Source organism: Aulonocara stuartgranti (genome assembly GCF_965226115.1).
Source record: "Aulonocara stuartgranti genome assembly, chromosome: 6".
NCBI classification, from domain to species: Eukaryota; Metazoa; Chordata; class Actinopteri; order Cichliformes; family Cichlidae; genus Aulonocara; species Aulonocara stuartgranti.
In genome coordinates this window covers 34,560,850-34,573,257 of record NC_138944.1, presented here as the reverse complement: position 1 = coordinate 34,573,257, position 12,408 = coordinate 34,560,850, and the positions used below count along the sequence as shown (strand labels likewise).

The window sequence follows — 12,408 nt, the reverse complement described above, 5'->3', positions numbered from 1 at the left end:
CACAAATGTGTTTTAGACATTCTCAAAATAGCCCCTAGAAGTTGTTTCACTTTATTTAGGGCATATGACACTGCTTATCTTGTTTGGCCCACATATAAAGTGCGTGTTTGTTCGGTTTATTACCTGGGCTGACCTTATCAAGGCTGCTAAGAAAGAAAAGAAAACTCCCAATAGCTTCAGAGTACGTGTTTCTATAGCTCTCGGGACAAACGTGTGCTGCATTCAATGTCTGTGTGTAATTTGGTCAATCTGACTGAAAGCAGAAATCTTTTCAAATCAAATCAAATCAAATCACTTTTTATTGTCACATCACATGTGCAGGCACACTGGCACAGCACATGCGAGTGAAATTCTTGTGTGCGAGCCCCACAAGCAACAGAGATGTGCAAACACAACAACACAAACGAGCAAAATACAAGAATTCATCCTCACTTTTAAATTTAAAAATGTATATTATTAATCATATTCATTTCTAAGACTCTCTGGATGTGTTTTGGCATGATTTGGGCCTCCACAATGAAAATTCCAAAACGAAAGTTACACAAAGGTTTTCACAGACGTTAACGCCCATTGCAGTGCGTCGTCTTCATCATTCCAATGGCAAGTGAAGAGTCCAAAGTCTCGGCTCAATCTCGGTGAGAATTCCGGTCAGGTGAGAAAAGTTTCCCAGTTTTATTGTAGTCTACCTGTATGTAGGTGTCACTCAGCAAACCCTGCTCGGGGTTAAGAAAGCTTCTGACCTTTATTGGTGCTAACCGCGAAAGCCACCATGGCCGAATCCCAGCTCACGGTGATGGAGGACGGGCGCATAGGAGTCAAAGTCCCGGAGACCAAGCCGGAGTTTTACTATAGTGAAGAGCAGCGAACCGCTGTAGAACTGCTGCTGAAGGAGGGCGATGGCGCCTTCAAAACAAGACTTAAAGAGGACAATACGAAGGACTTTCTGTCTGCCAGGGAAGTCAAGCTATTAACGAACACTTTCAGACCGTACGACTCAGGGGATGACAGCAAGGCATCCACCTCCGGGTCGGAGCAGGGCGCCACCGGCACCGATGCGGATTCAGGGGTCCACTCCACCTACTGGCCCCAGATGTCGGACACAGAGGTGCCGCCGCTGGATATCGGGTGGCCCAGCGGGGCTTATTTCAAAGGGGTGACCCGGGTTTCTGTGCACACACACCCGCCCAAAGACAACGGACCGCACATTAAGGAGGTGGTGCGACGGCTCATCCAAGAGGCTAGCAAGGTGAGGAGTGTGGGTCCGATTCAACCCGTTTAAAAGTTTATGGCTAATAACGGGCATCCTTATAAATTCATAACGATCATAGTCTTATGTCAGTCTATGATAGTACTTTAAATACAACCAGTAACATGGGCAATACTAAAAATGTGGAGTACATTTACGACAATTAATCACATTTCTGCTAATAGGTAGTTAGTCGGTAAAGATTAATTGCCTGTTAGAAGACGAGTGTCCAATGCTGCAAGTTTTGGTATCGATCAGATACCAGAATTTGGTAAGCCACAGGGCTGATCAATACTTGAACATTGAACATGTAGCGAAGAGCAATGTATAATTATGAGAGATGTCAGTTTTTTGGTTCTGTTTTAGATCTGGAAAAAGGAAAAAGAGGCAAGCAGGTTCAGAATGCAGAGCTCAAAAGGCTAGTTTGGTTATGGTTGTAGACATGATTTATTTTTTCTTTTAGTTAGTTTTTTCTTTTAAAAAGATAATTTGGCTTGCAAACTATGATCATACGAAAATACCCAAATGAGACTGAGAATAGGTGGAGGGCGGGAATAGTGCAGGTGATTGTTTGCTGTGATTGGCAGTAGCTAATGCAAAATTGACATTAATAATACATACACGAACATAGGTGGGTAGTAACTGTGTAACAAATGGATCCAGGGTGCTCTAACAACCTCCAGCACTTGTGTATGTTTTTCATCAGATAGACTGCAGGAATTTGTTCTAGTTAAACAGGCTCTGTGTGGGAAACTTTAAAGCTTTTATTTAAAATGAGGGCTCAGAATCATGAAACTCAAGCCCGGTAAAGAAATGTGAAACCACTGTCCACGCTCTTTTTTTGTAGTGTGATAAAACTACAAGGCTGCTGCTCTTTGCAGTGTCCCGTAGATCTAGCTCCACAGGGGTCAGGGAGGGGGGAACACCAGTTTGAGTGATTAATAGCTCCTCACATAGCAACTAAAGGCTTGAAGTGGGTCTTTAAATGTGAGTTGGTGATAGTCATGTTTACTCATAGGGTGCCGGATCTATGCTGAGTCATCTGTTCCGTGCTCAGTCTACAATGCAGTGACAGGCTTTGCTGTGCACTCGCTTCCTTAGTATTTCTCTTTAAAAGTGGGTCAGGGAGGGCTGCAGGAACATGTCACATAATCACCCTGGGTTTTGTGACTTGTGCAACTTTTCTCAGCTTTTCTTTGAAATTCCCGGTCTTTCCTTTTCACAACACCCCTTTCCTTCTTCCTGGGTACAGATCAGGTAGTGGAGGTAGTAAAAACAGGATCTCTGGCTCTTAACAGAATGACACACTACCTTGTTTCCTGGTTGCCCTGCCTACTGTTCTTTCATTTGATAAAGTAAGACATTGTTTAGTAGTTCACTCCCTCTTTTCACAATTTGCCATACCGAGACCTTTGGGTGTTTTCCAAACTTGGCAGATCAAGAAGACAAACAGTTAAACAGTAGGTGCTTTAGGATTGGTGTACATGAGCAAAAAGTACATAAAAAAGACAAGCAAAAATAACACTCAAGATAACACATGTTGACCAACCAGTTCTTCAGATACTAACTTGTTTGCATGTGAACAGTGATTTAGTTTTTGGTTTTTATTTGTTTTAGTGATTCTTTCATTTTTCTTTCTGATGGGATGAAAGAAAAATGAAAACATACACAAGTGCTGGAGGTTGTTTGATTCCTAACTGTCCTCAAGTCTCAGCCTGTATCTCTGCTGTTGAGCTTTCAGGTTGGCTCAGCATTTTTCTGTAGTGAGACCATGAGTGGAAACACCAGGCCTTTTCTGTGTAACAGAGGAACATTTGTTGCAGATTTAAAGATACATTTTTTCCATGACTTTGCTTTTCAAGGACGACGAAACAGTCAAATAATAAACATTTCCATACTCTCCACCTCTGCCTTGCACGTAACATGTCCATTCATGTTTGAAAGGACCGTGTCTTGTTTTTTGCCCTCCCTTGGGCTGTGTGGACTTTACATAAAACTTGTGGTTTAGTATGGTGCCTTTATGTGTTTTTCTCATAAATCTGACTCAACAGGGATTATGTTGTACTGATTTATTCAGAGGCAGAATCAGAATTGGGTTTAATGGCCAAGTTTGTGTACACATGCAAGAAATTAGGCTCCACTTTTTTTCTTGCTCTCAGTGTAAACAGAACAGGCAGGGCAGACAACAGCAACGTGACACAGGCATATTCATATATGCTGAATAAATTATGAAATAACGGCTATTGTATAATATACACGCAGATGTCTGGTTGCTTTGGTATACAGTGTTCTGTAGCACCTACAAGGGGGCAGGAGTTGGAACAGGTTGTGTACAGGGTGTGATGGGTCTGCAACCGAGGATTTGCAGGATCTAGTGTAGACCTACATTGATGGTATTGTCCACTGACCTGTTTGACTGGAAAGCAAACTGCAGAAGGTCGATTCCACTAGTTGACCTTCTGCAGATTGTGATGTCCTGCAGGTATGTTAACACCAGGGTGACAGCTCTACAGCATTTAACCAAGTTATAGGGGGTTTCTTGGAGACAGCGATGACTGGAGTGCTTGAAACAGCAGGGGACTGCATATAGCTCCAGGGATCTGTTTAAGGTCAGTGTAAAGATGGGGGCTAGCTGGTCAGTGCAGACTTTGAGGCCAGAGGGAGACGCACAGTTTAGGGCTGGTGCCCTTCTGGTCTCATGAGTTGGTCAGGTGTTAGAAAGGATGGGTGAGGGGCTGGCACGGGGGAGTTGGTTGTGTGATGTGGCGGGAGAGGGTGAAGGGTGTAAAGGCAGGATTGTTACACCTGAATAAACACATGCAGGTCCCCTGTCATCTGTAGTTGGTGGTATCCTGGAGACCCACACCGACACAAGGTCATTGGCTGAAACCTGTGTTTGTTTTTTCTGTATATCATGTTCACGTCGATATAAATGTGAAATGTACATGGTGTAATTATTTAGCCTTTTTTTCAATGAACTGTTAGTAGTTGGGTTTTTTTCTATTGTGGCACTCTGTCTTCCTTCTTTGTGTTTGAGTGTGTGCATTTTTCCTCCATTGAATTAAAATATGTTTAATGGGACAGTACCATTATAAAATAATAATGTATTCACTTTTCAGATGTTACTGATACTTACTCAACGTCATTTTTTTATTTTGCTCACTTCATCCAAATAGTGCACAGATGACAAAATCAGCTTCACAAATGTTCTTTACCAAAACAAGTTTTATCCGATAGGGGGAATATCATTTTCTGTTTTAATTATGGCCTAACAAGAAAATATTTTTTGAAAGGAAATTGTCCTTTTGATAACTGAGATCAAAGGTAAAACTTTATTGCAATCCTAAAATTAGTTTTAAAGTGTTTCGACACACTTCTGCAAACCATGATATGTACAACAATCACAATGTGTAATACGTCAAGGACTTTTATTGTGAAAAGAACTAACACAAACAAGAGGAAACCAGCAAATCTAAGGACCCCAAAGCGCTTTACACTACATTCAGTCATTCACCCATTCACACACACATTCACACACTGGTGGTGGCAAGCTACATTGTAGCCACAGCTGCCCTATTAGGGAAACTACCATCGAGAACATCTCTAAAAAAACAATTTTTGCTAGAAAATTATGAGTGTTGTGTAATGTGTCCCTTTTTTCTGTTTGTTCTGTCTCTGTGTGACAGCAACACTGTTCAAGTCTGCTTGCTACTAACCAGTTACCCACAACCCTCCACCATCTTCAACTGGAGTTTTTGTTAATCCACAATATGAGAAACTCGGCTTAGAGACGGCTGGTCCTTGTATTCTTTGTTGTTAAAGAGTATATGGGGAGAGCATGATTTATTAATCTACTTAAGAAGGTTTACATGCTCCTCCTTTCACAAGCACAGAAAAGTCAGGGTTGGATAAACACTGAGCACTCTGAAGCCGGAGCTCACAGTGATTATACTTGCACATACACAGACTTCAGTATTTTGGCTATGTTTTACATAAAAAGACACGCTTTAATGATTGCTATGCAGATGTTAGGTGGCCTTTTGGTAACACCTTATGCATCATAGGATGCATCATAGGAATTTAGCCTAAGAAAGACATTTCCAAATTGTGTTGAGCACAAAGCAATTAATTGTCTTAAGTGTCTTTTTCACTTTGATTCCTAGCTCAGCCTTAAGAATATGAATATATCTGTAAGCACAATGTCAGATTAAGTCACTGTGTCAACAGTTCATGCTGTGACCTGTCAGAGAAGATAATGCCCTCTGCACAGTATGCTAACTAGTTACAGCTTGTCGCCTAAACTATGTGGGCTGTATGTAAATATTAAGCTGCCAAGAATTTCACTGTCACACCCGCAACAACAACAACAACAATAAACACACAGTTAGTCCTGTCTTCATAGTCCTTTGCAGGCAACGTAAACCAAAAGATTTATATATCATGTCAAATGAATCAGTTGAAACAATTGCAAGGCAGTAGTAACCCCAATGCCCTCAGTGTAAAATGTTAATGGACACAATAATGAACATGGCACATAACAACAACATGTGACCATTGAATGTTGCTTGAAAACCATTAGAGAAACATAGAAACATTGTGCTATTAATAAATCCACTGGTCAGCTTGTTTTGTCTCTAAAACTATTTCCAGTTGAGGCGCACTCTGTCGCTGTGGGCAAACATGACAGGACGTGTTGAAGAACAAGACTTTTGTGATTCTGTACTAGTCACAAGGTGGTTTAGGTGTTCTGCCAGGATGTACCTCCTCGACTAATTCCAGCGTACTCACAGAACAGAAAGAGCTTTATGGGTCAGTGACAGACCTAAATTCCCCAGATGATCTTATTTTGTTGTTACAAGATTTTATCTGTGTGATCTGTCAGTCTGAGTGGAACACAGCCGGAGGATAACACAGTGGCTTCCCCCACTCTTATTGGACTAGCAGCTAAGACTCTTTCATAAGGCCCAGCAGTGCCTTCAATGTTGGTGTATTAACAGGTGGCAAAGTGCTTCAGCTAGACAGATTAGCTTCACCTCATGGTTCCTTTGTTAGGTTTGTTGGAGTCATTCTGCCCTCAAGCAATGTACTGATTTTTGTCCCATCCTCCTATAGAGAGGTAACATGGAGGAGTAGCTGACAGTGAACTTAAGCTGAGATTCAGGTTTCTCAAATGTTGCAACATTTTTTTTTCTCTCTGTGTTGCTGACTTGTTGGTGCACCTTTGTTTCTGCCAAGGGGTTATTAATTTAAAGTGCTGTAAGGGGTTAAAAGAACGTGTGGCAGTCCATAACACAAAGAGACAGACAAATGTTCATGCTCACATTCACTCCTATAACCAATTTAGAATCATCAGTTATCCTGACATACTTTGGAGAGTACTCCACACAGTCACGGGGAGAACCACCAATCTCCACACTGAAATGCCCCAGCCGGCCGGCCTTGGAATTGAACTCAGGCCCTTCGGGTGCTGGATATAAAATACTAATGCTTATTTCTCCTGCAGGTGATCGCCATAGTAATGGACATCCTCACAGACATCCACATCCTACAGGACCTGATGGATGCAGCGTCACGTCGCATGGTGCCTGTTTACATTTTGTTGGATCAGCAAGGTGTGCCGCACTTCTTGGACATGTGCTCCAGGCTGCAGATTGGCTCACAACACCTTCGGGTAAGACTATACTTTTAGACAGTATATCAGCGACGCAGAGAAAAATAATAACCTCATAATCTGAGCTTATTTTAAAGAGTTGCGTCTTCTAGTGTAGGTTCAGTTATTCAGAGGGTCATGGATTGTTTTATTGGTTTGTTTGTAACAGCACTATTGTTGCTTTTTTGCTTGTTTTTTTCTGGATAAATTAACTCAATAATTTGGTTCAACTCAATAATTCATGTCACAACCAATAACCGTTGTCAAATATTGCCTAAACTGGAAGGGCAGTCTTGTAATCCCACTTTACTTTGATATAAATGATGGCGACATCACAGAAAAATCAGATTTCATCACTGATGCAGAATTTCAAAGTGCATCAGTGCCGTCATTAAATAGTTAACTTTGTGAACGCAGGTACAAAATAACACACATCCTAGTAATGAAATGACCAAATCTGACATGCTATTTTCACCACTGTATTAAAGCAGTTATACATAGAAGTGTCCCATTAGTTAAATTATTAATTGTTTCCACTTATGTCTTGAACTCACACAAAATCAGTAACAGAATTGGAAAGGACACCTATTATAGAGCAATCAAGTGTATCCTTCTCCTCCATATTTAGCTGTAGGAGATTTTGGGGTTCAGGTGTAGCCAGGAGTTATCTCGAGAATGCACTTCGTTCAAGACGTAACTCGTTTCATGTGCTGATCAATAATTACTGTGTGATTATGAATGGAGATAAAATTTAAAAAGCTAACAAAAGGCTAAATCGTCACTCCCCAGTGGTTTTAAAATTAACTTTCAGCTGATGTGGCTCAATTGTCCTCTTCAGCTGATTGTATATCTGGATGTGGCCCAAGACCATCAAACTTGGTCAAAAGTAGTAAAACGACTTGCTTAAAGATTGGACGATTGAATCAGTTGCTAGGATTGCTGAGCCACATATTTCGTAGGCAGCCAGTAGGAGGTTTGGGTGGACTGATTTTTAAGAGTATGGCTGTAAAAATCAAACTATGTGCTGGTTCCATCAAAAAGATTGTTAAACTGCCTGCGTCTTGACATTGTTGGTTATGTTCTCATCCTCATCCTGACCCTGTGTCGTTGCAGAACATCAGAGCCAGAACGCTTCAGGGAACTGGTTTCAATTTGTCGTTTGGCAGGCTGCCTGGTTCACTCTGTAATAAATACATGCTGGTAGATGGGGACAAAGTTGTGTTCGGTTCCTACAGGTGAGGAGGAAATATTGTGCAAAATGTTCCATTAAACGTAATAATCTGAGTTTAAGTAATTTTATCTGCCGCTGTGTATAAGATTAGAGACTGATAACTTGGGTTCCTTTTGTCAAATGATGTGAGTGAAAGACTCAGACTGTCTCTGAATACTTTCATCATTCTTGGATATAATTCTTCACTTTCTCTTTTAAGAGAGCAATAATCACTCTGATGCCATTTGTGTGTTAATTCTATTTTAAGACTTACTGTAAAGACATGCTTGTGTCTCTTAATTGGCAGTTGTAGCAGCATTCTTGTAACCATGCACGCTTAACATTTTAGTGGCTTCATTGTGCCATGACGTGCACTGAGTCATGTCGTACTGCATTAAAGTCTAACAAAGCACCAAGTGTAGCGCGATCTGGTCAGAAGAGACATGCAGCTAGATAAGTGGATAAGCAGGTGTTTATCCACTTATCTGAATACGGTTGATTTACTTTTGATTGTGTATACACACACACACACACACACACACACACACACACACACACACACACACCCCTATCTATCTATCTATCTATCTATCTATCTATCTATCTATCTATCTATCTATCTATCTATCTATCTATCTATCTATCCAGCCAGCCAACCTAACTTGTCTGTCTTTGAGCTGTGATTCATGCCTCTGTAGATTATCTGCTGTGCTATTGTTCAGGCTGGTCTTTTCTAGCCTGAGTACAAAATGTAGCTTTCGTTTTATGACAGCCTCCATCAATAGCTCTGCTAAATTCTGTGTAGGATTGAGACATTAATTATTCTGTTTGTGTTTGGACTTTTGTAGATGATCTCTATAGGCAGCTTGTTATGCTAGCATGGGTGACCTCATTTTAGGGGAGTACATTTAGCGGTTGTTTAAATATTTTAACCTGGACAAAAAAGGTCATCAACTAACTTTGTTCTGGTAGCATGCTAATGATACTGCTAATGCTTTTAATCAGAAAAATGATGATCAAAGCCATAGGAATGTGGTTGTAGTCTGTTTGATACCTGCTTACTGTGCTAGAGACACGAAGATTTTCCATAGAGAATATGCTCGTTCCTAACTGTTAATGCTGTGTCCTCCCAGCTTCTCCTGGTGCACGTCTCGCATGGACCGAAACATGATCACTGTGATGACGGGACAGCCAGTCGACTTCTTTGACCGGGACTTCCGTGAGCTGTATGCCATCTCTGAGAAAATGAACCTCTACAAAGAGTTTCACGTCAGCCCTCCTGCTGCCCAGGTGGCCTCCACAGTTCGCTCTAAACCGAGTACCAAACGCCCGCCATTAGCAGCAACCACATCCCGCTTCCAGGTTAGCTTAGGGGATTCACGGAATAATGAAATCCAGGTCCCAGCACACAAATATTACAACCCTAAATACGCACTAGCGTTTGGGGATACTCCCCGTCCAACAGGATCTCTGCGCGAACCCAAGAGGGGTTCAGGTCTGGCTGAGGTTCCCGAGGAGGCAGATTCGGGGAGCCCACGGTTGGCCAGCAGCGAGAAGATGGATCGATTGAGTCCGCTGCCGGCAGAATCCCCAGGCGAAAGCTTCAAGAGGACAAATGGAGTCAAGTCAGACATAAAAAGCCGTCCCACACTAAGGCAGAGACTTTTTAAGAGGAAATCCCAGAATAAACTTCCTGTTAACACAGAACCTGTACCCCCAGAAACTAAACAGGATGAGGAGAATGAGGATAACTGCGAAGTGGTTGTGTTATCTCCATCCAAAGTTAGTAAGAAGCCGTCTAGACTGGGACGGAAGTCAATGTCTCAGCAAACTGTCAATGCCTCACATGACAATATGAGTAAGTCACGAATATTAGCTTGTATATGAAGATTTAATCTGCAATGAACACATTTTAATCCAATGAATTATAACCTGTAATCTAACCTGAGTGATGTGAAGAGGTTGAGGGTAATGTAATCATTTCTCTATTTTCTTTTTCCTGACAGGTTTAAAAAGTCAACATAAAGGAAAGTGTAAAGTGAGCTGAAGCTGCCCATCTCCACAGAAGACAAAATGACTTTAGTCACATGAACATTAACATCACGTTTGATTGTGCTGAAGAATTTTACCCAGCGTCTCACAGAGAGACAAGATAAAATCATTTTGTTGTTTGGTGCCAAATGTACAATAAATGCGTTTTAAGTTTTATATGATATGTTAGAATGCAGATTGGGTTAATAAGAGATTTTGTTATGAGCACTTTCATCGTGTTTTGCTTTGAACACTGTTAGCTTCCAGGTTCTTCTCTTCTGGACACTGAATGTACAGTTTTAAGGTGGATCAACGTGAGAAGCCTGTCTGTCAAAGAGTGAAAGAAATCATCTAAGCTGTCAAAAGTTGTCTTTACATTCCAAATGTAACACAGCGGGAAATTTAAATCCCACCAGATGTGGGGCTATTTGTCACTCTTAACCACACACATTCACCTCAGCCATGCACTACGAAGCGAGTTTAGCATAACCATGGTGTCTTTCCATTACATCCACTTACCCTTAAATCAGTAACCAAGATATGCTTTCACATGAACGTTTGCATGAAGGTGTTGGTGCTGACAGCATCTCACCAATCAGATGGATAAGTAATGGCAACACAGTTAAGCACATGATAGAGGCTCAAAGCAGCACAGCTGCTACAGACAAAGCAGCAGTGTGATCATGTGTTAAATGAAAAGCTGTGTGCAGTAGTTCAGTATTAAATGTTCTGTATGGACGTTTGTGTGCTTGAAATAGTTCAGTGTGAGTGGAAGAGAGCTGCAGTATTAATAAAGTTTAGCCTGTTTGAATCAAGGAAGGAAAACTGGCACCAGTGTGAGTTAACATACAAGTATCACAGCTCTCATTAGGTTAGTCTGAATAAATAAATATAAAATCAGAAGTCAAACTCAGACTTTGACTACATGCAGCGTCCACTACAAATAGGAAGCACAGTAAAATAGTTGTGAAAATGTTTGCAGCCAACAAAAAACAATCAAAAAACCCCCAAGGAATAAAGTTTTGTTTAATAATCTATATTTCTTACTGCGTTTTGGGGAAACGGAAAAACTTCAGACACTCCTACAGTCCATGCACAGACGCTCCACAGGATCTTCCAGGAATGGATATGGAATAAATTGGTCAGAAAGCGGTGATTTCGTAGCTGTAATAAGCTCTAATCCAGCTGCAAGTTAGGTTAGGTTACTATGGCAGTATACCCCAATAAGAAGAGAAGCGTTTTCATAGTACAGAAAACCCAGGATGGACACTGAACCTATGAAATCCTGCTTCACAATGCAGGCCACAGTTCAGATTGATAGCCACTCATGGTCAGCCCAAAGCAGGATATTATTAGACAGTGAATGAGTTTAGGCCCGGATTACAGTTTAAATATTATACTACTTACATACTTTTTGTTTCATGTTGCAACTCTATAATAAATATTGCCTTTTATTCAGTTCTAGAAGTGAGGAAATTGTCATGTAAAAACAAATTGCAGCAATACAGAAAAAGCATAAAAATGTTCATAAGTAAAAGTCTCTGAACAGGCATAAATTTGAGTGCAGCTCCCTCTAGTGGTGATGCGCAGGTACTAGTCTATAATTTGTCCTTTCAAAGTCTCAACCGTGAAATAATTGCCAGAAAATTGTTTTTTATTTTTTTTGCAAAAGCAGAAAAATGAGTGTTTATTGAGCCTTTTGAAAAAAATAAAAACATTTCCATACAATATTTTTGCTACATCTGCAATTTATTTTTAATTTTGTATACATATAACCATATACATCCATAAATTATTGCTGTTGTTGCAGTTTATGACTTATAAATGATGCAGAAGTTTGAAAAACTCACAAAAAGTCATCTACAAAATATGATACACTTGCTACAGGGTTAGGATGAGGGGCAAAAACTAGTGACTGTATTACATAAACCGTCCGCTGGGTGCCGCCATTGCTTCTCCCTCTGGTTCTCTTATCGGTTAGCGTTTGCTAACCACTCGGAAAGAAAAAGAGGAACCACAGGCCTGATGACAAACTCGGGGCTGAGTTGAGGGTAGTGTGAGGGAGGTTAGGCTCGGGCTGGGGGTGGGAGGGTTGATGGTTGGTGTAACACTAAAAGCAGTAAAACAGGAAGTCAAGGCTGCAGCAGGAAGAGGTGTTCTCACACACTTTGTGTTGCCAGTGCACAAGGATGAAAATACATTGTTTCCTGTCACTTGCATATTCATGCTTCCTTTAAAGCCCTTCATGTTTATTTGTTTTCAACAGACATT

At 40.9% G+C, this 12,408-nt stretch overlaps 1 protein-coding gene across 1 annotated transcript; it reads left to right on the top strand.

Moving 5' to 3' along the window:
- The first annotated feature begins 564 nt into the window (after window positions 1-564).
- Window positions 565-11,867, top strand: fam83fb (family with sequence similarity 83 member Fb). Its single transcript, XM_082535504.1, has 5 exons — window positions 565-1,246; window positions 6,750-6,917; window positions 8,010-8,131; window positions 9,240-9,964; window positions 10,113-11,867. Exons 1-5 carry the CDS (start codon window positions 770-772, stop codon window positions 10,151-10,153), a joined length of 1,533 nt encoding a protein of 510 aa, XP_082391630.1. The 5' UTR covers window positions 565-769; the 3' UTR covers window positions 10,154-11,867.
- Window positions 11,868-12,408: the final 541 nt, after the last annotated feature.

What these genes read in the sequence shown, in the direction of transcription:
- fam83fb (XM_082535504.1), top strand. Translation starts at nt 770, where the DNA reads ATGGCCGAATCCCAGCTCACGGTGATGGAGGACGGGCGCATAGGAGTC. An exon ending in GTTGTGTTCGGTTCCTACAG is followed by an intron (nt 8,132 to 9,239) that starts GTGAGGAGGAAA and finishes GTGTCCTCCCAG; the next exon opens with CTTCTCCTGGTGCACGTCTC. An exon ending in TGCCTCACATGACAATATGA is followed by an intron (nt 9,965 to 10,112) that starts GTAAGTCACGAA and finishes TTTTCCTGACAG; the next exon opens with GTTTAAAAAGTCAACATAAA.